The sequence below is a fragment of the Molothrus aeneus genome, chromosome 10 (genome assembly GCF_037042795.1).
Source record: "Molothrus aeneus isolate 106 chromosome 10, BPBGC_Maene_1.0, whole genome shotgun sequence".
Lineage (NCBI taxonomy): Eukaryota > Metazoa > Chordata > Aves > Passeriformes > Icteridae > Molothrus > Molothrus aeneus.
The window spans coordinates 13,605,497-13,626,687 of NC_089655.1; the positions used below are offsets into that span (position 1 = coordinate 13,605,497).

General features: G+C 46.9%; 1 protein-coding gene across 1 annotated transcript in view; it reads left to right on the plus strand.

Annotated features, from left to right (window-relative positions):
* The first annotated feature begins 12,763 nt into the window (after positions 1 to 12,763).
* Positions 12,764 to 21,191, plus strand: part of ATP13A3 (ATPase 13A3) — a 54,786-nt gene continuing 46,358 nt past the window's right edge. Inside the window, exon 1 of the mRNA XM_066556495.1 lies at positions 12,764 to 12,810. Within this exon, the coding sequence (XP_066412592.1) occupies positions 12,773 to 12,810 (38 nt within the window). The 5' untranslated portion in view covers positions 12,764 to 12,772. The remainder of the gene's footprint in view (positions 12,811 to 21,191) is intronic.

The window sequence follows — 21,191 nt, forward strand, 5'->3', positions numbered from 1 at the left end:
AGGCTGTGGCACTGGGAGCGGCAGGGTGGCTGCAGGAGGTCACCCTGTGCTGACCTGCCCTGTGCTGGCCCCAGAGGTGGGTCCCAAGGGCTGCCTTGGTGTTCCATCATTGACATCTGCTCTTCAGAAAGCAGTGGGATGGGTGCTGTGCCCAGCAAGCAGTGCCTGCTCCCTTCTTGTGGCGGACCCAGGATGGGAGCCATGAAGGTGCACACTGGTGTTTTGGTCAGGCTGAAGGAAGGGACATTTCAGGGATCTGGCAAAGGGAGGAGCTATGCAGCAGAGGCTGGAGCACATCACACACTCCTGTGGTTTGCAATTTTCCAGTAGCTGCACTTGTCCTCTGCCCTGAGGTGCAGCAAGTGGAGATCAGTGGCCTCAGCCCTTTCAGATCTTGTATTCAGTTCACCTGGATTCAGCAGAGAGCTGAGCTGTTGGCATAGGGGGACATGCAGGAGTCAGCAGCAGCTTTGCTGGGATGGCTGTGACACTTGGAGCACTGTCAGTGTCTCCCTTCATCCAGCCCTGGGAAGCAGGAGCCAGAAGCACAGCAAAAAAAGGGCACAAAGCACCAAAACACCAGGTAGGTGTTGTACAGCTGTGCAGCATGGTTTGCTGTAACTTCTGCCTGCTCCCAGTAGCTGTCACTGGCTGCTTCTGCTGGGGTATTTAGGGAGATAGCACTGGCACCAGCACCTCTGATGGAGATCACCCCAGGAGCAGCCACAGTTGTGCTTAGGGGGATGAAGAGCTGCCCAATGCATTGCACCAGAGTGAGGTTGGCTGCAGCTTCCATCATGGTCCCAGTGCTATTCCCTCTCCCAGGTGAGCTCAGCAGGTTGGGCAGGGGTCCCCTGTGGATCATTGCAGGGTCATGCTGGCTGTCCCATGGCCATCAGTCACCCTGTGGTCTTCTCCTGCCCTGGGCTTGCAGCAGATGTGAGCCAAGCACCTGCTGCTCCCTGCTCTGCCAGGGAATGTGGTTTGTGGACTCACTGAACAGGCTTTTGGTCCTCATGACCCTGCTGGGGAGGGGCCCCAGGTGGCCTTGCAGCAGCAAGGAGCAGAGAGGTCACAGGGTGCTCTGCTCTCCTGTCTGCATGGATGCTTTGCAGGCAGAGATGGGTTCGTGGGTGGCTCTTAGTCTTCCTGATGAGATGATGTAAGCTCTCCAGGTGATGATCTTCTTTGCCCTGGGACTGGGAACAATGTGTGTCCTGTTGTAACCGGTATTGCAGGGGCCAGGCTGTCCCTGGGGTCAGGCTGAGCGTCCCAGGGGCAGGATGGCCACTGGCCACGCTGGGTCCCCATGTGGTGACAGCGCTAGGCTGAGTGCCTTTGAAGTGCCCTGCTGTGCTCTCTGCTCCGCTGTTGCACAGGATCTGAGCAGCCATTGTGCAAAGCAAAACAAACCCTTCCTATCTGTCCCAGGCTCAGAGCTCAGCTCTGCTTCCAGCTGTGAGGCTCCAGAGCCAGCACAGCCCTGCCAGAGACTGCTGATAACCATCTCCCCTTGCAAAAGAGTTCAAGTCCCTGCTCCACGCAGGCGATGTCACCTTATCAGCACTTGAAGGCTCCTGATAAAGGGATCAATCTGACTTCAGCTGCATGCCCACCTGCAAACACAATGTTCTGGGTGCAGCCAAGGTGAGGGTGGCCAGGCCCACTGCTCCTTTCCTTTTGGGAGGGTCACGGCTGCCCAGACTCCGCAGGGCTCAGCCAGGGCTGGGAACAATAGTGGCCACTGGCGACCACAGGGGGGGCGATTACCGAGAATCATGTGCTCACCGGGCCGCTGCGGAGGCAATTTGTCAAAGTCCCGTTTTCCTTTCCCTGATAAGATAGGGCTCGAGGAATACAATAATGCTTTTCTGAGATACAATCGTGGCTCTTCTACCCGGCACACACGCAGGGGAAGCTAATTTTGGCCATGCTGGACTGGCAGGGGCCGAGAGGAGGCTTCTGTCTGCTGGGGCTGCAGTCCAAGGGACAGGGAGACTCCCTAAGCCCCGAGGACTAGGACAGCCCTGGGGCTGGCACACTTCCTGCTCCCTGGGGCACTCCTGGAAGATGCTATAGCTGCAGAAGGAGCTGTTGCTGCTGCCTTCATGATAGGAGCTGATATGATGTGGCCCAGTGCTGCAGCTCTGCCAACACCTGCCAAGCCCTGTCCAAGACTGGGCAGCCATGGGCAGCAGTGCTTCCCTTGCAGGCACCCAGCACATGTAGCTGCACCTCACACCCTCTTCCCCCCTGCCCCATGCTTTGAACATTATCCCACCCCAAAGGTGGCACCAGGATGCCAGGCCAGTGTTCATGCCCTGGCCAAGGAAAGCTGCCCTCTCCTGGCTCTCTGCTCCATGGCAAGCTGGCTGAGCAGGGGGGGGAAGTGATCTTGGTTGCCCGTGGCAAGCCAGTCCCTCCACAGGCTGCTCCTGTGCCACCAGAGTCTCAAGGGGAAAGGAGTAAAAGACACCATTGGCAAAGGCAGACCTTGCACAATTCCAGCCTCCCTGGGAAGCAGACCCTTTTAACAACATATACAGTATTTGTAGGTGGTGGATCTGGCTTTCCTCGGGAGGATAATGAGAAGCACACCCATCTGGCAGAGCTGATGTTTCCATTTTGGCATGTTGCTTGGGATGCACTTTCTGCACAGTTTGAAATCTGAGCATAATCCTATCTTCATGAACCACATTCACTAGTCTGATAATGTGACCCCACAAAAGGTCAATGGAAAAGTTAATATAATTTATTGGCTGATTTAAAAAAAAAAATCTAATCATCTCTTTTTCCTTTTTCCTGACCCCCCCACCCGCACCCAGTGCCCTGCTGACATTTTCCAGTCGTTCCCAAAACAATGGCCAGGGTGGGAATGCTCTGAGCGGGTGCAGCTTTAGAGAAGGCTTTTCCTGAGGGGCTGCAGATGCATCTGCCTGCTCAGGCCTCCCTCTCCAAGAGGTGTGTTGGGGGTGATGTGCTCAGCCAAGGTCACCAGCCCGGCCAGGGACAGGGCTGGCACCAGGTCAGGTTTGGGCAGGCCTGGTGGTTTCAGTGTTTGCTGGGTATCCTCTGCTCTGTGGGGTGACTGGAGTTCAGCTGCTGTGGACTGTGAGGAGACACACCTCTGTTGTTGATCATCTCTGGCAGTTTTGTAGCTGTGGAGAGTAGAGAAGGACGATCCAGCCAATTCCTGGGAGTCAGGCAGTCTTGGATGAAGCCATCAAGGGCCCCAAGAACCTTTCTAGGGACACAGTGCCCTGGGAGGTGCCATGCTGCTTCTAGGCAGGGCTGCAAGAATCTGCAGTGCACACGGGTGAGTTCCTATGCACAGCTGTGTGCCAAAGGGGACCTGCACTTGTTTTCCTCTCACTGTCCTCCCTTTGGGTTTCCCAGGCACCAGGAGCACCTACAGCACGCCCAGCCCGGGCTGTCTGCAGAGCCTCAAGTGCTGTTTGGAGCAATTAAAGCAGCCAGGTGTTTGTCAGGGCATGACCTGTCCTGGGGAAGCAGACGAGCTTGCTTGTTAGGGTGGAGCTGCAAAGTAATTACGAGCTGCAAAAATAATTAGACCTTTCTTACTCTGAAACCTCAGGGATAGAGAAGAAAGGACCCCAGAGGGCAAGGAAGGGTGAAAAGGATCCAGCGGCTTCTCTTTCAGCATTAGAAAAAGCCACTTTTGCTACTTCAAAGTCGTGGCTTTGGAGCTGCCACACTGCAGAGCTGAAGAAGAGGGCACTGGGAAAACATCTTCTGGCAAGAGCAGGGGAAGGAGAATCCCAGAACTGCCCATCACTGTCAGGCTCCAGTACTGCAAGGTCTATCAGGTGCTGCCACGGCTGTGCATGCAAAGCCTGGCTCCTGTCAGCAGCTGACTGCCCTTCCTGGCTTTTTCAGAGCACTGCTCCAGGCCTGGCTCTTGCCAAGGAAAGACTGGAGAGATGGAGGGAGCCTGAGCAGTGTGGCTTGGAGGGCAGAGGGCAAAGGAAACACAAGTAACTTCTAAAGTCGGTAGTTTCAGAAAAGCAAAATGATGTTCTAATGTGGTGTAAATGATGTTCTCACCTTGTGCTTTGTAAAGCTGGTTTGTGCACCGGGCTGGCCTGGCCGTGCAGCTCTGCCTGCTGCCCACCCTGCCTGGCACTGCCCACCAGCAAACCCAGCCTCCCCAGTGCAGGGAAACTGGGCTCCCACACTGTGAGTGCTCCCCTGCCTTGCTTTCCAGTGTCTTGAAGGTGAGCTGACCTTCTCCAGCCCTTGCAAAAGATGTTCTTTATCCATCAGCACATTTAGCTCCTGCTCTGTTCCAGCTGGTGCTGGGCCCTGTGGGCAGGGAATGCCAGTCCTGATGGCAGCAATGCTGCCAGTCTGGGGGCGGGTGGGGAGACACCGGGGCATCAGAGGGCACTGCAGAAGCACAGTGTCTCAGATCATCATAAACTCATGGACTTTGCCCACTTAGTTGAAATAACAGAGATGAAAAAGTTATTGAAGATGACTGATGGTGGGTCAAATGACCAGACAGCGTAACCTGCTTCATTCTCTGAGGCGCCATGCCAGGGAGAGGAGCTGCACACAGGCTTTGGTTCCAGCTTTGGAGAGCACAAAGCAGAAGAAAGGCCTCCCAGCCCTCTGCTTTGTTGTAACAGCACCGACTGCCAGTCTGCCAAGCACTTTCCCAGGAGATGCTGTGAGAACAAGGTTGCAGAGGTCAGTTTAGCAATAACTGCTTGATCTGCCCTGGACCATGCTAAAATTGTGTCCAGTTTCCAGATACAGCAAGAGTTACGAGTTGTTCCTTAACCTGGCTGGATGGAGGCATCTTGGTTTGGGATCTGTGATGAAGTCCTGGAGAAGTGGATGTGAAATGCCCCTGTTCCTGCCCCTGTTGCAGTCCCTGGTGGCATGGCTGTAACAGAGAGATTTGTGTTTGTCTACTTGGTGACAAGGTGTGCAAGGTGTCTCCTCACCTCCTCACCTGGAGTTCAGAGCACTTCAGCTCCTTACTGCCATCAGAGATGGCTGGGACAGTAGCCTGTGTGGAGCTCCAGCCTGGCCCAGAACAGCTGCAAGATCTGCTGTTTCTCTGCAAATGATGATGGAGGACAGAAGGTGAAATCAAGGGTTTCATATGCTATCAAATCAAGTCCAGGGGTTGGTTTGCTTTTTTTTTTTTTTTTTTTTTTTTTTTTTTTTTGTTTAGTAGGGTAACTTTGCTGTGATAAATATGTCTCAGAAAGTGGGAACCCAAACAGCAATAGTTCAAAGACATTTTTCCAGTGCCACACATTTAAGCTGCTCATCACAGCACAGCTTTGTTGGGTGAAGTGTAACAGGGATGATGTCCTCTCTTCATGCCAAGGGTGTAAGAGCAAGGCACCAATTCACAGATCCTGAAGAATGTGACAGTGGTATTTCAGCAGCTCTAATGCTCTGCAGCCTGTGAAGGCTGCACAGTAACTGAAAGGAAATATCTTTGGTTTTATTCACTTGGCTTTATTCCCAATTCACTCTTTGATGCCATCAGCCTGGGATAATGAGTTTTCAGAGATATGCTTGAAATTAAGGAAATGAGTCTGATTAAGTCCTTTATACATACTTTGAGAGAGAAATGTGTAACAATAGAGGTATTAAAGGTCCTATTTTCAAGCAATTCTAATATGAAATCAAAACATTGAGCTGCTAGATGGTGAGATCCATTAGTAGTGTGTGTGCATTCTTCAGCTGGAGAGGGTATCACCTTCTTCAGCTAGGAGAGTTGCCAGAGAGCTTGAATCTGTCCTCTGTGCTGGGTGGGCAGTGATCAGCGGATTCATTTCACAGTAAAATACTTGCAGCTAAATAATAAAAGCAGACTCTTGTCCTTTGCCTGTTGTATTTTGCTGGGTAGAAGTGATGGTTTCTCAAGAGTCTCATGTTCAAGGTTTGTATACAGGGGTCTTTTAGCTCTGTTTAGCTAGTTGCTTTCTTTTTCTTAGCAGTCCTGGGGTAATTGAGCTGTAAATAGGTTACCTAGTATGGGGTTTATGCTGTCCATGGGTCAGGGTGGAACTCCCCCCCATTTACTGGGATACTTCCCAGTGAAGTCAGCAGTGTTGCAGGTACCTCCTGGGTCCCCTTGGCAACTTTTCCCTGTGGCTGGGACCACTGCTACCAAACTCAACCCTCTGTCACAGTGTGGCAGCCTTTGCTCTGCTGTTACCAGCCCCAGTGCTGATGTGGTGCCCCAGGATTTCAGCCCAGTCTGCAGGCTGGATGGGACAAACCCTGTGCAAGCCATCAGGAAAGTGGTGTCCTTGGTGGAGACAATCCCTCAGGGAGCTTCTGTGCATGTGCTGCACGGCAGCTCTCTGAAATGCTGTGGTGGAGGTGTGAAAGCAGATAACAGCACTCAGATCCCACTTCCTTGGGTATGATGTGATCTAGGCAAAGGCTGGCAGTCCCACTGACTGAAAGACTTCTGCCTTATTTTAAAAATAGAAGGGAGAGGGAAAGGGACAAGTACCAACAAAAAGGATAAGCCAAGTAGCTCCACGGTGATTCCATTAAGGCTGTGTGGTAGCAGGGAACCAGGAGAGGAGAGTGGAAGGTAAATTCTGTGGAGGGAACAGTCTTCAAAGGATCTGAGAAGTAATCTGGAGACAGGAGTGACCTCCTTTACTGCTTCCCATGGCAGTCATGGGCTAGCAAGAAGAATAGGAAAGCACAGTATTATTTTTTTAATTTACTATAAAAAGTGACTTTTTAAGGTCTTGTTCAAGTAAATGGAGCAATGAATTCTCCTTTGCCTCTGACTGCTGTTGAAGACATGCAACTTATTAGATAGGCTGCTATTGTAGTGGAAATAACCAGCCAGGCTATTTTAAACCATGAAGAACTGGATGTCTGGGAAATGGGGGAAAATGGATTGGGTGGCACAAGAGAAAAGAAACTTAATCTGTGACAGTCTTGGGCACTTTGTACAATTTCCTCTTAAAGCGGTTTCACAAGCTCATCTGGCAGAGAAGTGATAAATTGTTCAACAACTCAGGCTTGCCAGAGTAGTTTAAGAGCTTTCAAAGGAAACTTTTAAGGACTTGTGGCTTTCAACTGCATGTGAATCATTTTGAAGAGTGAAACTATAATTGCTAACCTCCATTTAATGAGTTACCATGTACCTGTCTGTGTTCATGAGCTCTGGCACTCAGTTCAAGAGTCATGTTCCCATGCAGATCCCATGCCTGTGTCCGAGAGCCCAGAGGGATGCCACTGCTGTTGCCAACCTACTGAACTTGAAAATCTAAGATGGCAGAGCCTGCAAGCCACTGAGGTCAGAAAAGACACATAAAGGTAGTAGGAGGAGTGTCATGTGTACACACACAGCCAAGGCACAGAGCCATGTCCTTTCTCAGCCCCTTTTCTTATGAGCCTCTTTTTGTTTGCCTAAGGATGTATGGGGATTAGAGAGAGTGAGCTATGGGGATTTTATCCCCTGTGTAACACCCTTGCCAGGAAAATCAAACAAACAGGGCCAGAGGTGTCCCACAGGAGGCCCCACAGCTGTACTCAGGGAAGGCTTGTTGGTACAGGGCTAGCAGAGGTGTGCTTGCAGCATCTGGGACCAGATGTGGCCAGCTGGCTGCTGCTGCACTGCAGAGGTGGGTCCCATAACCTCCTCTGAGCTAAGGCACATATTTATACAGCCCTACCAGAAAAGGCAGGGTGGAACACGCTAATATATACACATTAAAGAGACTGAATAAATAAACAGTAGGTTCTGATTTATTTTCTCTGCTACTTGGATATCTTAGTTTTGGCACAAGATAGATTTCATACACAAATGTGATCCCCAGATAGGTTTTTGTCCTGCCTGATTTAGAAACCATGTGCAAAGGAGAAAAACTTCACAAATGTTCTTAAGGCATAATGATATTTATTCTGTTTGTTGCCAAAGCACATAAAATCCTTGGCCCCTTTCAGCTAGGTAATATACAGCAGGTAATTGTGCTGATCTCTGCCCTGGAGGATTTACAGTTACAGATGAGAGATAACAGTGGGTACAGTCAGACTGGGAAAGCACATAGAATGTGATTAGTCAGACTGAGACTCACTAAATGCTGTGCACTTAATTGGCATTGTTCAGCTCATTTGTGCCTCACCTGGGAGAGAGTGCAGGGCTCGGCGGGGCAAAGCCAGACAAGGAAAACAGCAAACGCCCTCGACACTGGGGGAAAGGTGATGGGAGGGAGCAGTTGAGAAATGTCATGTGTAAGAATTGTTCTGGTCGCAGAAAGCTGTAAAGGACTTGTAAGTTTTATTATTAAGTGGGACTTGTACCCAGTTTTCAGGTGGAATATGTGTAACAATGCAATCAGAATCGTGATGGGCAGCCCATTAAGAAAGGCTGCAGGGCTTACCACTCCTGTCCTCAAGCCCCAGGCTGCTTATCTCCTCCTGAGCAAAGTCTGGAGGAATTACACTGTCTGTGAATGCCCATAACATTTCCAGAAGCACTGACAATGTTGGATTGTATTCTCTGGCTCATTTCCTCCTGCTAACCAATCCCTCAAAGGTGAACAGAATGGAGAAAAATTGTTGTTTTTCTTGTAATTTCTCTTGTAATTTACTTTATTTTTTCTACCAGGTTAAACACCTGATGTTTTAAAAGCACTGAATGCTGTGATTTCTGCCTGGAAATAACTTGTGATGCCCTGTGAGCCCTCTCTTCCCTAGGGAAGCTGCAGCCAGGAATGCTGCAGGAGAGCTGAGGTTGCCAGGCACTTCCAGCAGTACAAACCAGAGCAATGCCAAGAGAGCTGGAAAGCAGGGAGTGTGCCAACCACAAAATTAATCTCTGAGTTAATAAAAGCTTGCATGGTTTGAGGTTTGTGAAGCAATAAACGAGTTCAAATTTGCCAGTGACTGAAAAAGAAAAGCAATTAGGTGTTAAGGGAAACCTTCTAATGGGGATAAAGATAATACATTAGAATATACAATGCATTGAAAAATGTGATGAGGAATTAATCTTTAATTGAAAATTACTAAATGAATTTTCATGAAGAACATAGAAATGTATATCTCAAAGCAAACCTTTTAACTCCTTTTACTAATAGGGAATGATAGAGTAAGAGCTTCTGTTTAATAGCACTAATAATTTCATAATATTTTTCCTCTGAGTCATATGATAGGCTCTTTTTACCAGTCAGTACTTCATCCAAAAAAAAAAAAAAAATCTCCTTGGCTTCTCCTCATCATAGCAGTTTCTAGGTCTGCATGACCTAGAAAGCTATTTGTACTAATGTGTTTTACCTCTGTTTTTCCAACACCCAGGCAGAAGGGTACCCACTTTAGTCTCTCCACAATCCTATGACTCTGCTAGCAAGTTTGCAAGGCTAAAAGAGGTTATGAGAAAAAGTGAGCCTGAGGAAATACCTCAGTGTGATCCAGATGGACCTGGGGGAGTCCTTCATCAATGTGTTGTTAGGTGACTCAAATGTGCACCATTTCAGTGGCATCAAAGGAGGCTTTTCTGGTTTTAAAACAAAACATCTTGCTCAAAAGGGAAGACTAGGCAACAATAAAGACATATATAGATGGGAATTTTGCAAGCTGATAGCAATGGGTAGTTTAGCAGTTTGCAAAAAGGGTAACTAGCTAGGGAAAGCCAGTTGGCCAATACCATTGATCACCAGTGCATTTCCTTGAGGCACAAATAAAATTCTAGCAGTGATTTAGGTTGGATGTTGGACGACAAAAATTGCAATTCAATGAAAAAATCCCCAAATTACTCAGTAATTTTTCAGTTCTTTGTTTAAAAAATTGACAGATTAGTGTGACCATATTGGAGGTATTTCTCATGGTCTTTCACATGTAACCAGAGTGAATGAAAACCACTGGTTTATACCCATGTTAAAAACTTTCATGCAAAAGTATTTTAAGAATTGCCTGAGAAGATCAGAAACTCTTAGTACTGATTTCTCAGTAAATACTGTATCACTGAATTTCCAGAGAACCAGGGGAAGTAACTGCTGAGTCATTACACAAAACCCAGTAACTGGTGTGTCCCGGGTGAGCAGGGACAGAAGCTTGGCCAGGCTGACACCAGCCTTGGCAGGAGTGGTGAGGTGTGCAGTCAACAGAGAATCAAACTGTGACAGCAGAGTTAGCACATTAACAGAAAATAGATGCTTTTGGGGTTTTTTCAAGTAGAGGAAGGCGTCCATCAGTCAGAGCAGCTCAGCGTTTTGTGTGGGTGGCTGCCAGAAGGGGCAGTTTTCTCATTTTGTTTTCCTCTTATTCCCTTAAACAGTGGTCACATGAGTGAATCAACTCACCCGGGCCAACAAAAAAGTGTGTCTTTTCTTTCTATCACTGTCAGAATTTCCTGCTGGATTCCCATGCTCACCCCAGAGCTGTGGGGTCACTGGAGCTGCCAGGAAGGCCAGAGTGGTGCTGGGGTGATGTGATGTTCTGCCAGATGGATGTAACCCCTGTTCAGTCACTGCTGGGGTTGCATGCAATGAGATTAACAGTCAATGGCTCCCTTCATCTGCAATGGAGAAGAACTACTGGAAAAAATAGTATGTGAAAATAAACATAGATCCTGTTGTGGCTTACAAATCCTCTAAATGGTTTGCAGTGCTCTTCAAAATTGAGCAGTTGACAGAAGCAGGGATGGGTTATTAAAAGCAGGTGTAGATAGGACAATGGGAAAGATCCCTGATCCCTTCTGTCAGGCTGAGGGGAAGAGCTGAGTGAGTGACCCCACTGTGGGGCTGGGCTTGTGTCCAGCACCTGAGCTGGGGTCTGTGATGGAGCCCCTCAGTGGTCACTCATACCTTACAGGGATTTCCCTGAGGTGATCCCCACCCTCTGTCACCTCTGCCTAACATACCCCGTGGTCACACTGAGTGGGATGTGCAGAGCTGCTCAACTGGTGCCTGTCAGTGTTCACCAGTGCTGGATGGAGCCAAATCCCCCAACAGCAGCCATAAAGCTCTTGGCCTGGCGTTGTTCCCTGTACTGTGACAATGGATGAGGATACTGGAGGGTAACTGGCAGAGCTGGACCTGAGAGGAGGTCCATGGAGACGTTTGCTGTCTAGGTTTCAGGGGCAGCACCAGCCCTCACTGCCACCCCTGTCCCAAGGGGACCCCTTGTCCTGCCCCACAGAGCCCTGCACAGCCATGTCCCCCTATATCCATGTCCCCCCATATCCATGTCCTCCCACGTCCATGTCCCCCCACCCGCCTGCCCACGTGCTCCCTTGCCCCGCCCCCTTGCCCCGCCCCTCTCACCGAAGCCCCGCCCCCTCCGGCCCCGCCCCCCGGCCCCGCGCGGCACCCTCTCTTCCGGCGCCGAGCGGCGCTGGCGCGTGCCGCGCCGCCGTCACTTCCGCGCCCGCCCCGTCCCGCCCCGCTCAGCGCGGCCGGCGCGTGCAGCCGGTTGGCGGCCGATCCGCTCGCGCCTCGCGAGGCAGCCGCGCGCGGCGGGCGGGGTGGGGGGGGGAGCGCCGGTCCCGCGCCGGTCCCGCGCCCGCCCCGCCGGCGATGGGGCTGCGCTGAGGCCGCCGGTGAGTGGGGCCGTGGGACCGCGGGCACGGCACGGCACGGCACGGCACGGCACGGCACGGCACGGCCCGGCCCGGCCCGGCAGGTGAGGGAGGGTCCGCGGGCCTCCAGTGGCGCCCGCAATCTCCGCCGCGCCGGGCGCGGCACGGCCGCCCGCAGCGCCCTTCAGCCGCGCCGGCCGCTGTTCCGCCCGCGGCAGCCCCCGCGGGGCGGCCGGGCGCGGGGGTTGTGGCGGGGCCGGTGCCGTGGAGCGGGGCCCGGGGCCGGGGCGCGCGTGGCCGGGAGCGCGGTGCCCGGCGTGTGGCGGTCGCCGGTGTCCGGACACGTGCGGCGCCGGCCCGGAGGCCGGGCCGCCCCCCGCCTTGTCCAGGGGCCAGCCCGGGCTGTCGGGGCCCCTCGGGCAGCCCTCCCGTGCCGCTCCCTCTGCCCTCTCAGCCCGGCCCGCGGTTCTGCCGGCGGCCCTGGTTCCCGCAGAGCGCGCGTTCCGCCGCCGGGGCACACGTCAGCGTGTTCTGCAGTGGCGGGGTCGGTGGCGAGTGCTGCTGGTCGTGTGCCAATGAGAAACTTTCGCAGCCCGAGATGAGGACTCAGTGCGTCTCATCCTTTTTTCAGCACATGAGTCAGTGCATGCTGCTGCTGCTGCTGCTGCTGACAAAGGTTCCAGAGCATGTTTCCCTCAGCTGAGCCATGGAGCCGGGGATCTCGCACTGCGAGCACCTCTGACAGCCACTGCGTCATCCCTAAGGGGAGGCCTGTTTATGCCTGTGCAGGGATAAACAGCTGCTAGGTGAATTAAACACTGAGAACCTTCACAGCATTGATACTGAAGGTGAAGATAAACTTGAGTATAGACAGTACTGGCTCTGAAAGCTTGCTGCTGCCATCAGGCTCTGGCTCGCCTGCTGGGATCAGTGTATCCCTTCAGGTGCTGTAGTTGGAAGAGACTTTTGGAGCCCTTCAGGAAGCTGAGATAGCATAGCCTCCAGCAGTGGGAGATGTTAACTCTCAACTGTTCTAACATGAGTGCTGATGGTTTTCTGGCCACGCTGGCTGGCTGCTTCCTCCTCTGAGGTTGCTGAGATAGAATTCGTTAATGTGTTTTCTTTGCAGTTTGCACTCACTGCAATTGTATGGTGTTAGCAGGGGCAATCAAGATTATGTTTCATTTAGCCTATTCATTACTCTTTTTTTTTTTTTGTTGTTGTAGGTGACTCAGCTGTTGTATGTATGAGATTTGTCCGCACACTGGCTCTTCAGACAGGTTAGCAATATTTTTCAGCCATCAGTTCCATCACGTTTGAAAGAATTCCTACTTTTACCCTTTCTTAACATTTTGTACAACACCATTACATCCTGTAGAATATTGATTTTCTTGATCTTGTGAGAAACAGTTTTTTGGCATTATTTAAATTTACTCTGTTGTGGTCCTTACTCTGTAAGTGTGGTCCTCATAAACTTAATGTCCCTGTATCAGTGTCATGAGTGACAGCAATGTATCTTTATTACACCTATACTGAAGAAATGTTTGTCCTGGTATTTGGCATGACACTGATGGCTGCATACTGCTGCTTTTGTTAGCTGCATTTTCTGATTAATTAAAAGTACAGTTTCACAAAGTTTAAAGAAAATATGCTGTGTAAACTTTGAACTGTACAATTGAGTTGGAAATTGATTGGTACTGATCTAACCCTCCTGACTTTTAAGAAGCATATCATTAACATGATGTAGTGAAACAAAAATGCCATCTCTTGTTGGTGTAGTCACCTGTGGGAAAGAACACTGGCTTCTGGCTACATGGAGTGTTCCAGGGTGAACACCTAGGTCAGCTGTGAAAAACTGATATGCTCCAAGGTTATCAGTTTTTAAAGTGCTTCAGAAAATGAGCAAGAGAGATCTTTTTGTTAACTGGTTTTGGCCAAGGCTGACTGTCTGTGACACAAGGAGGTGCAAGCAGTGAAGGGGGTCTGAGCAGTTCTGCAGACTCCAGCAGAGCTGCTGGGCAGCAGCTGCTGCTTTCCCAAATAGCTCCCGGGAGCAGTGGGGCTGTTCCAAGCTCTGTTTCTGTCTTCCTGTAGTGCTGTCTAGACTTTGAGCTTGTTTTGCTCTCCCCACTTAATTTTTTGTTAGTTGTCTTCTAGGATCAGGCATCTGTTCCTGTATTTGTTTTTCATTTGTTGCTAGTCTGTGGAGGACCTCATGGCATTGGTAGGCACTAATTCATCCCTAACTGGAGAGGTCCCAGCTGCCTGGTCAGGAAGCTGCAGTGCCTCCAAGGGAGCCTGGGGGCTGCCTAGCAGGAAGGGAAGTTGCATCATGAGGTCTGAGTGATTGAGAAACTTTGTGATTCAGTCCTCTTCTGCTCCTCTGCCATGTGACAGGCATGACACATCAGACAAGCTGTTTTGCTGTGTTCCTAATCAATTATTTAAAAAGAAGGAAATATTTCTGTATTGACATGGAACCCTAAGATTATATTTTCTCATTTGCCTTGAGGACTGTCCTATTGTTTTCTGTGTGGAGTATAAAACAGCCAACAGGACACTGATTTTCTGTGGGATGAAGACAAATTCCATTTATTCTGTGGAAGTAAAATACCTTTATATTGTTAAAGCCAGGTCCAAGTGGAGTGTCCAGGTCATAGAGGAAATCTGTACTAGAGCTGGGAGCTGACATGGAAAGGTCAGGTTTTCATCAAGCTTTTTGACCATTGCACCCTTGTTTTCCTGGAAACATTCAGATAACATTTGCTTTATTTCTGTAAACAACAGAAATCTGCAGCAGGGGATTACTTGGACTTAGCTTGTCCCAGGTCTGGTGTAGAAATTATTACTTCTGTTGTGATAAATGTTTCTATTGAGTGCTGTGCTCAGGCATCTTCAACTGCAGAGCAGGGAGCATGGTTGTAACACCTTCCTTATTTACCCTCTGTGTGGTAGACAGAGGATGGATGCCAGCATCATAAAGTCACCCCAGGACCAGAACCTGATGGTAGCTGGCATGGAGAGAAGATGTGTCATTCCTTTATTGCCTTGTGAAACAAAATCCTTTAGTTAAATCTTCTAAAACTCTTGAGTTCTGGAAATTAGAAAAAAGGGGTTTCCTTAGATTTAATTTACTCAGTGCCCAAACCTTATCAATGTAATGTGAACATGAGTGTTCTGGCATTCCTGTTCAGGCTCATCTCTTGAATGTCTGCAAGAATTGCCTTGGAGAACAGAGCTTGTCTTTAAGTGCAGGTTTTTTTGGGCAGGGATTACTGGTCTCCACAGCATGGCATGTACTATGGTCAAACCTGCTTTGGGTCTGGAGTGGTGTTGTTGTGCAGATGAGTAGTTTTTGTGGGCTTTCAGTGGTGAAAAACCTCCCAATGTTCTGACTAGTGCTTGGATATAGTTTCGATTAGCATGAGAAAGTTCATACAAGACAAATCCTAGTTCAAAAATCCTAATTTTACAAGAAAACATTGAAAAAAGTGTTTTAAATAACAGTAATGCTAAAATGTTTCCCTTTCACTGTTACACAATGAGCTAAAAATAGTTTTCATTCATAAAAAAGCTGCTTCCTTTGTTAAATAATCTGCAGAGCAGAGAACAAAAGTTCATTTTGTAGTAAACTGTAGCTGTATTATAGCTCCAAGTCTGACACCTTTATTCCTGATTGAAATAAGACTGTAAACTTTAATTTTTGGTAGCTGAAAAGCAGGCTTAAATAAAAAGGATGGGTGTTCACAATTTCTGTTCAGGAGCTATGGATGTGATCTGCACAGAAAGCTGAAGTTCTGTGTCTTGCAGCTCCTTTTCTAAAATGTATCATTTCTGCACCATCTTCATGGAGTGCTGTGCAGGGGTTGGGATTTTCATTTTTTCATTGTGTGTTTTTCATTTGAAAGAATTTAGCCCTTTTTTAAATGGTTCTACTTTATTAGAATTGTGTTATTGCATTGTTCATCTTAAAACAGCTCTTTGGATGTGGTAGTAGAACTGGTGGCAAGTCCATTACTTTTTAGTTGGCTTGAGATTTTTTATGTGGCATTTAAGACTAAAAGATCATCCTTCAAAATCAAAATACACAACTCTCTTTTTTTGACCTTTAGCAAAGTTAGATGGCAGTGATATTTTCAGTTTAGAGGCTACATGCAGTAACAAAAATGGCAGCTCCTTCAGGTTTTATTCTAGCTAGAAGATGTCAAAATGAAAGGTGATAAATGGCAATGGCTGTGAAATCACAGCTGATTCTTTTAAAGGATAAGAGAACAGTGTAATGAGAAGGGTTTTGAGAAACAGGAGTAAGAGCAGCTTAACTGGCTTGGGATGCAAGAAGAAAATATATATAGAATGTGAAATTGACTCACATTGTGAAGAACATGTGAAAAAGACAGGTAGGGGCAGATATCACAAAGGCTGACAGTGCAAATGGAATGGCAAGTAGCAAGAGACGTAAAAGTCTCAAGCTACCTGTAAAAGTATCTTAGTAAGATTGGGAAATGCTCACTTGATTTGGTGGGGAGAGCACAGTCTGCAGGAGGTGCAGAACATCTGAAGGGTTTAGTGCCTATTTTGCTTGTCTTTCACATAGTGTCATGCAGATGCCAAATCTTGTGAATATTTGTGACAAGGTAATATTTTACACTACAGCATACTTCCACTAGATGTTTCTGTGTCAACTGGCCCTGATAAGTTTCACTGTACAATTCTTAAAACTGCTCAAAAATATTATCTGGAACTACTCAGAAGTACTAGAAGGTTGGCACAGGATGAGTCTTCAGACAGTTACAAAGGAGAAGAGCTGAGGAAGATGAGTTACAGCCTGACAGTTCAGTTTGTCCCAGTTATTTCCATCAGTTGAGATTAATGAGCAAACATTCTGTTTTCAAGTGCTTGGAAGATACAGCAGCATGAACTGATTTGTGGGAAAAGTAATTGTGTCTGAAGTCTTGATACTTTTTACTGCAGAGCAGAAGGCTCGGTGGCTATAGCAGAAGCAGTGGAGGTTTAGTCTCCTGAATTGATTGATTTAAAAAGGTTGTTCCTCATTTTAATGGCCTCATAAGTAAATGGAGGCATGATCTGGGGGTAGATGATCCTATCTGAAGAACTGTAATTAGCAATTTGGTGTTAAAATGAGAAGTTATGTTGAAGGATTCTGTCCTGGGTCCTGGCCTTTAATGAAAATATTAGTCAGCTGGCTGATTAAATGTGCTTATTAAATTCACAGGGACTGTGTTGTAGGACATGATGAGAGTTCAAAATAACCTGAAAAAATCACACAACATTCAGTTGTTCAAATGCAGGTACTGCACTTAGGCAGGAATTGCCAGCTGTTGAAATGCAGGGTGAAGATTAACTGGTTAGCTACTAGAAAAAGGACCCGGGGGTGTACTGGATCACAAGTTGAACATGAGTCAGTGTCATGCTGTTTTGCAGAAAAGGCAAATATCTTACTGGGATGTTCAAACAGAAGTATTGTCTGAGAGACGTAAAGTTTGAATCCATTGGCTTTATTTGCTGTTGATGTACAGTCTGTGCAGACAGCATCAGTTTTGGGTGCCAAGATTCAAGAAGAATTTGGACCACTTGGAAGGAGTTCAGAGTAGAGAAATGAGAGTAATCAGAGTTCGAGGAAACAACTTCATAAATGTGGAAGAAAATCCAAGTTATTTTGGCAAGAGATGAGGAGTTTAGGGGGAATGTAAGAGATTTCAAGTATTTAAAAGATTTGTAAGAAGGGAATGCTATTTTCAGTGGCCATGATGGGCACATTGAAGTGGGATTAACTTTTGTCACAGAAAACACCAATTAAGTTTTCAACATTTCTCACAGTTAACGTAGAACTTTAAGAAGTCTTTACTTGTGGCCATGAAGAACAAGTTTGTGTGTTTAGAAGGAGTGGTATATGGTTTAGGTTGGAGAATAGACTAAACTCACAATTAATGTCCCTTTACAAAATGTCCCACTTTGTAAGATTCTAGTTTTAGTTGATGTTGTGTTTGAGCCAGTGAGGGAGAAATAGACAGGATTCTTTTTGTCAATCTCTTGGTCATATCATGTGGGTGTAGATCTTGTACAAGTTCAGATGGTTAGAGCTGTGGTGCTTGTATTGGTTTGGAAATATACAGTGTTTGGGATTACTTTCTTCCCTTGGGTGCTCACTCCTGTGAATGGAGTGAGGTTTCTTGTGCTGTCAGGGTGTTCTAAACCTCCATGGTGGAGGTACTGCATGTTAGCAATGTCTGTGTGAGTTAAACCTAGCAGAGCACTGATGAATTTACATTCATTTTAGTAGTCTTGGTAGCTTTCAGATTACTGCTTTGTCTTCAGGTGATAATTTTATGATGTTTGTCATCCATAGTTAAAAGGTCCACCTTTGGCTTTGAGGATCTGTTTGCAGTTCCCATACTGTGGTATATTTGCCACTGCAGGGATCCTCACTATGTGAGGATGGACTCATGGCAAAGTGGAAGGTCCAACTGTGAGTATAGCCATGCTATTTTATATATCATTGTTTTATGTACTGTTATCATTGCTTTTGATTGTCTGCAGTAGACTGCATGGCAAAACAAAGGATCCAGCTCATCCTTCTATTTCAGCAATCGATTTGTAATGTAACTGGAATGTGTGAAAACACTTCAATTAATCCTATGCATTTTGCTGCCATATCATGTCTCCAAATCATTGAAGAAAAGTACAGTTACCCTCATGACCTCTGCCCTTAAGATCTGCTATGGTGTTTCACATCAACAATAGCAAGAGCTTATTTTCTGGAGGCTGCATTTAGTGCAGCAGCAGATAGCAGTAGCTGAAAGGTCAATGACAGGGATAATGGTTGGCCTCTGGTGGGGAGATTGTACAGTTGAGTTGCATTACCTGCCTGACTTTACCTTTACCCTGTAATATTTACTGAACTGTTTAACTTTTGGGTACAGGTTAATTTCCTGAAAAGTCCTATTACTGTTGGCTAGAGATTTTTTTCTCTGGAGTGGGGGTAGTTTTTCTTACCTCTGTTTCTCAAACAGGGATCTATTTTTATCATACAGGCATGGAAGGTTCTTAACATTATCTGCTGTTGTCACCAAGTTGTGAAAGCTGGATCCAACATCCAGTGAATTCAAAGGGTTGTTCCACTGGCTTGAGTGGCCTTTGGCTGAGGGTGCAGCTGTCTGAAAGTGGTGCCTCTGTCACTAGAGCAGTACTCCAGATCTGACAAGCCAGGAAAAAGTTCTTTTCAGACCAACTGGTAATTGAAATGGAAACATAAAAGGGCTGTTAAATGTGCAGTCTTGCAGACTGCATTCTTTAGATTAACCCTATCTTCAATTCATCCATTTAGTGAGGACCTGAAAACCTTAAGTAGTGCTTTGAGAGAGGGTCCTGACATTATTTTCCTGCGTCATAGCCATGCTTTATTGCTAGAGGCAGCCTACTGAGCCTTAATATTGGCAATACTGAAGACTTGTGTTGGGGGTAATGGTGTTGAGTCCAATTCAGACAGCCAGACTTTAAATACCAGCAGTGTATGGATGAAACACAGCTTCTGCTGTGTTACAGTTGTACTGTTGTGATGGCCTTCAACTGCTTGGGTGAGATCAACCTGTGGTGAAGGGCATGTGTCTGGGGCAGAGGCGGATGTAATGTGTCTGAGTGAACTGGAGCACTTGGAAAACCATTGTTGTGCAGTCTAAGTTGGTCGAAAGTCTACTTGTGCTCCTAACTTCTTAATTTTCCTTAATTCATCTACAAATTTTAATTTTTGATAGCAATATGATTTGCATTTGTTTATGAACTTGTCTTCTCCAGCAGTAATAATTTCAGTAATGAACAGGCAAAAATAAGAACACACAAATTTCACCACACAAATTGCATGCCTTTTGTAGGGTGAGAGCACAATGGAAAATAACTTAGGGTCTTGTCAGCCTGACAGAGTCCTTACTCAGTAGTGTGCAGATGGATTTGTTCTTATAGCACCCTTCCTTCTGCCACCCTTTCCATTACCCAGCAAAATCCCTTCCCCAGAGACAGGTTTTTTAAGAAGGGAGACTGTTGGCATGATTGCATTCTGAGCACGTATTGTGGAGGACTTCTATGCCTTAAGCTGGTACTGCTGTGCTGGTAGCATTTGTAACCCCAGTTCTTATGCTGTGGTCATTTCAGTAGTGACTATCTGGTGTGTTTAGTAGTAGCTGTCTCTGATGGAGATGCTGTTCCACATAAGTCCATTGCTGGAACAGGTCATAGAAGTCCTTGGCTCTGGTTTCAGAGCAGAATATTTTGAATTAGTGCAGTGTGCACCTTGCATTTGGAACAAATGTATAGTCTCAGTTTCCTGCTTGCTGTCATCCTCTGCTGGCATAAATGTCTGTGAAGAAACAGTATCTTAAATGCCAGAATTATCTGTGTGGCTGAAATCTGATAACACTTGTATGTACCATTGGTGGGTGTGGTGGCAGAACTCATGCAGCCTTGTAGTCAAGTCAGTATTGCTGGTTGATGAGGTACTGTCAACAGAAGAATGTATTGGGTTGAGAATATTTTGGTGTGCACTCTCAGAAAATACTTTTTGTTGGCCTAGCTTAATGGAAGTAGTTCACCTTTTGTAAAGCTCGCTTATTTTGGAGGCTAGTTTTTGGTAGTGCAGACATTGTGCTGTAATGCAGACAGTTTGCTAACTTTGATGGGCAGTATATTATGGTGAATCATCTGTGTGGTGTTTTGCTCTATCCTCACATCTTACCTTTGCTGGATTCCTGAAGAGTGTGTTTTATATCTGTGTGTCCCTCTATCAGAGAAGATCCTCATTCTTTGGTTACTAATTTTGATTTTAGCTAGGTTAGCGTTTTTCAATTTCGAAAGTGTGGTACTATGTACAGCTATGAAAAACAACTTGGTACCTATAACATCAGCCTGAAAGATAGTAAAAACATAGTAACTGGTGGTTGATTCCTTTCTTAATATCCCATAGAAAGGAGGTATGTTCAGAGCTTCAGTCTTTTTCAAACATTTTTGATTATTTTGCTTATATTCAGATGAAGTAGTTGTTTGGCAGTTTGCTTTTCTGAATGCTGTAGGCAAGGAGAATCCAGAGTGCATGTTCATAAAGCTAATAGATTGAGGGTTACAATAAGGGAAAAATGAATCCTCTGTGAATTCAGGAATTCTTTGCAGGATGATGGCAAGCTTAAAATGTGCCACAAAATAATTTTTAAAACCCCAGGAAAAATCCAGTTAGTAACAAATAAGGTGATAGGGTATTTGGCTCATGAAACTCTTGAACTGCAAGTCCCTGGGACTGGAGATGGTGCACTGGGGAGTATCATTATGTGACTCTCTCTGTGCTGTCTCCTTGACTGCAGGGGAAATGCACATTTGATCTGACCTTTCTGGACCATTGTTTTGTTGCTCTATTAGCCTTTCTGTTCTTCCATGCCACTGATACACTGAAGAGTATGGAGTTAAAGCTACTGGGGCATTTAGTATAAGTGAAATTGTGGCAGTCCTCAGTGGTACTTTAGGAAGCTGACCTCTGTTTTCACCTAACATTTATGAAAAAGCAAGGCTGAAGGGGGGAAGCTGGGTCGAGCATCTGGACTAGAGCTGTCTGGGAAGAGGCTACTTCTGAATATTTGCCTAGACAGTGGTGATATTTCAG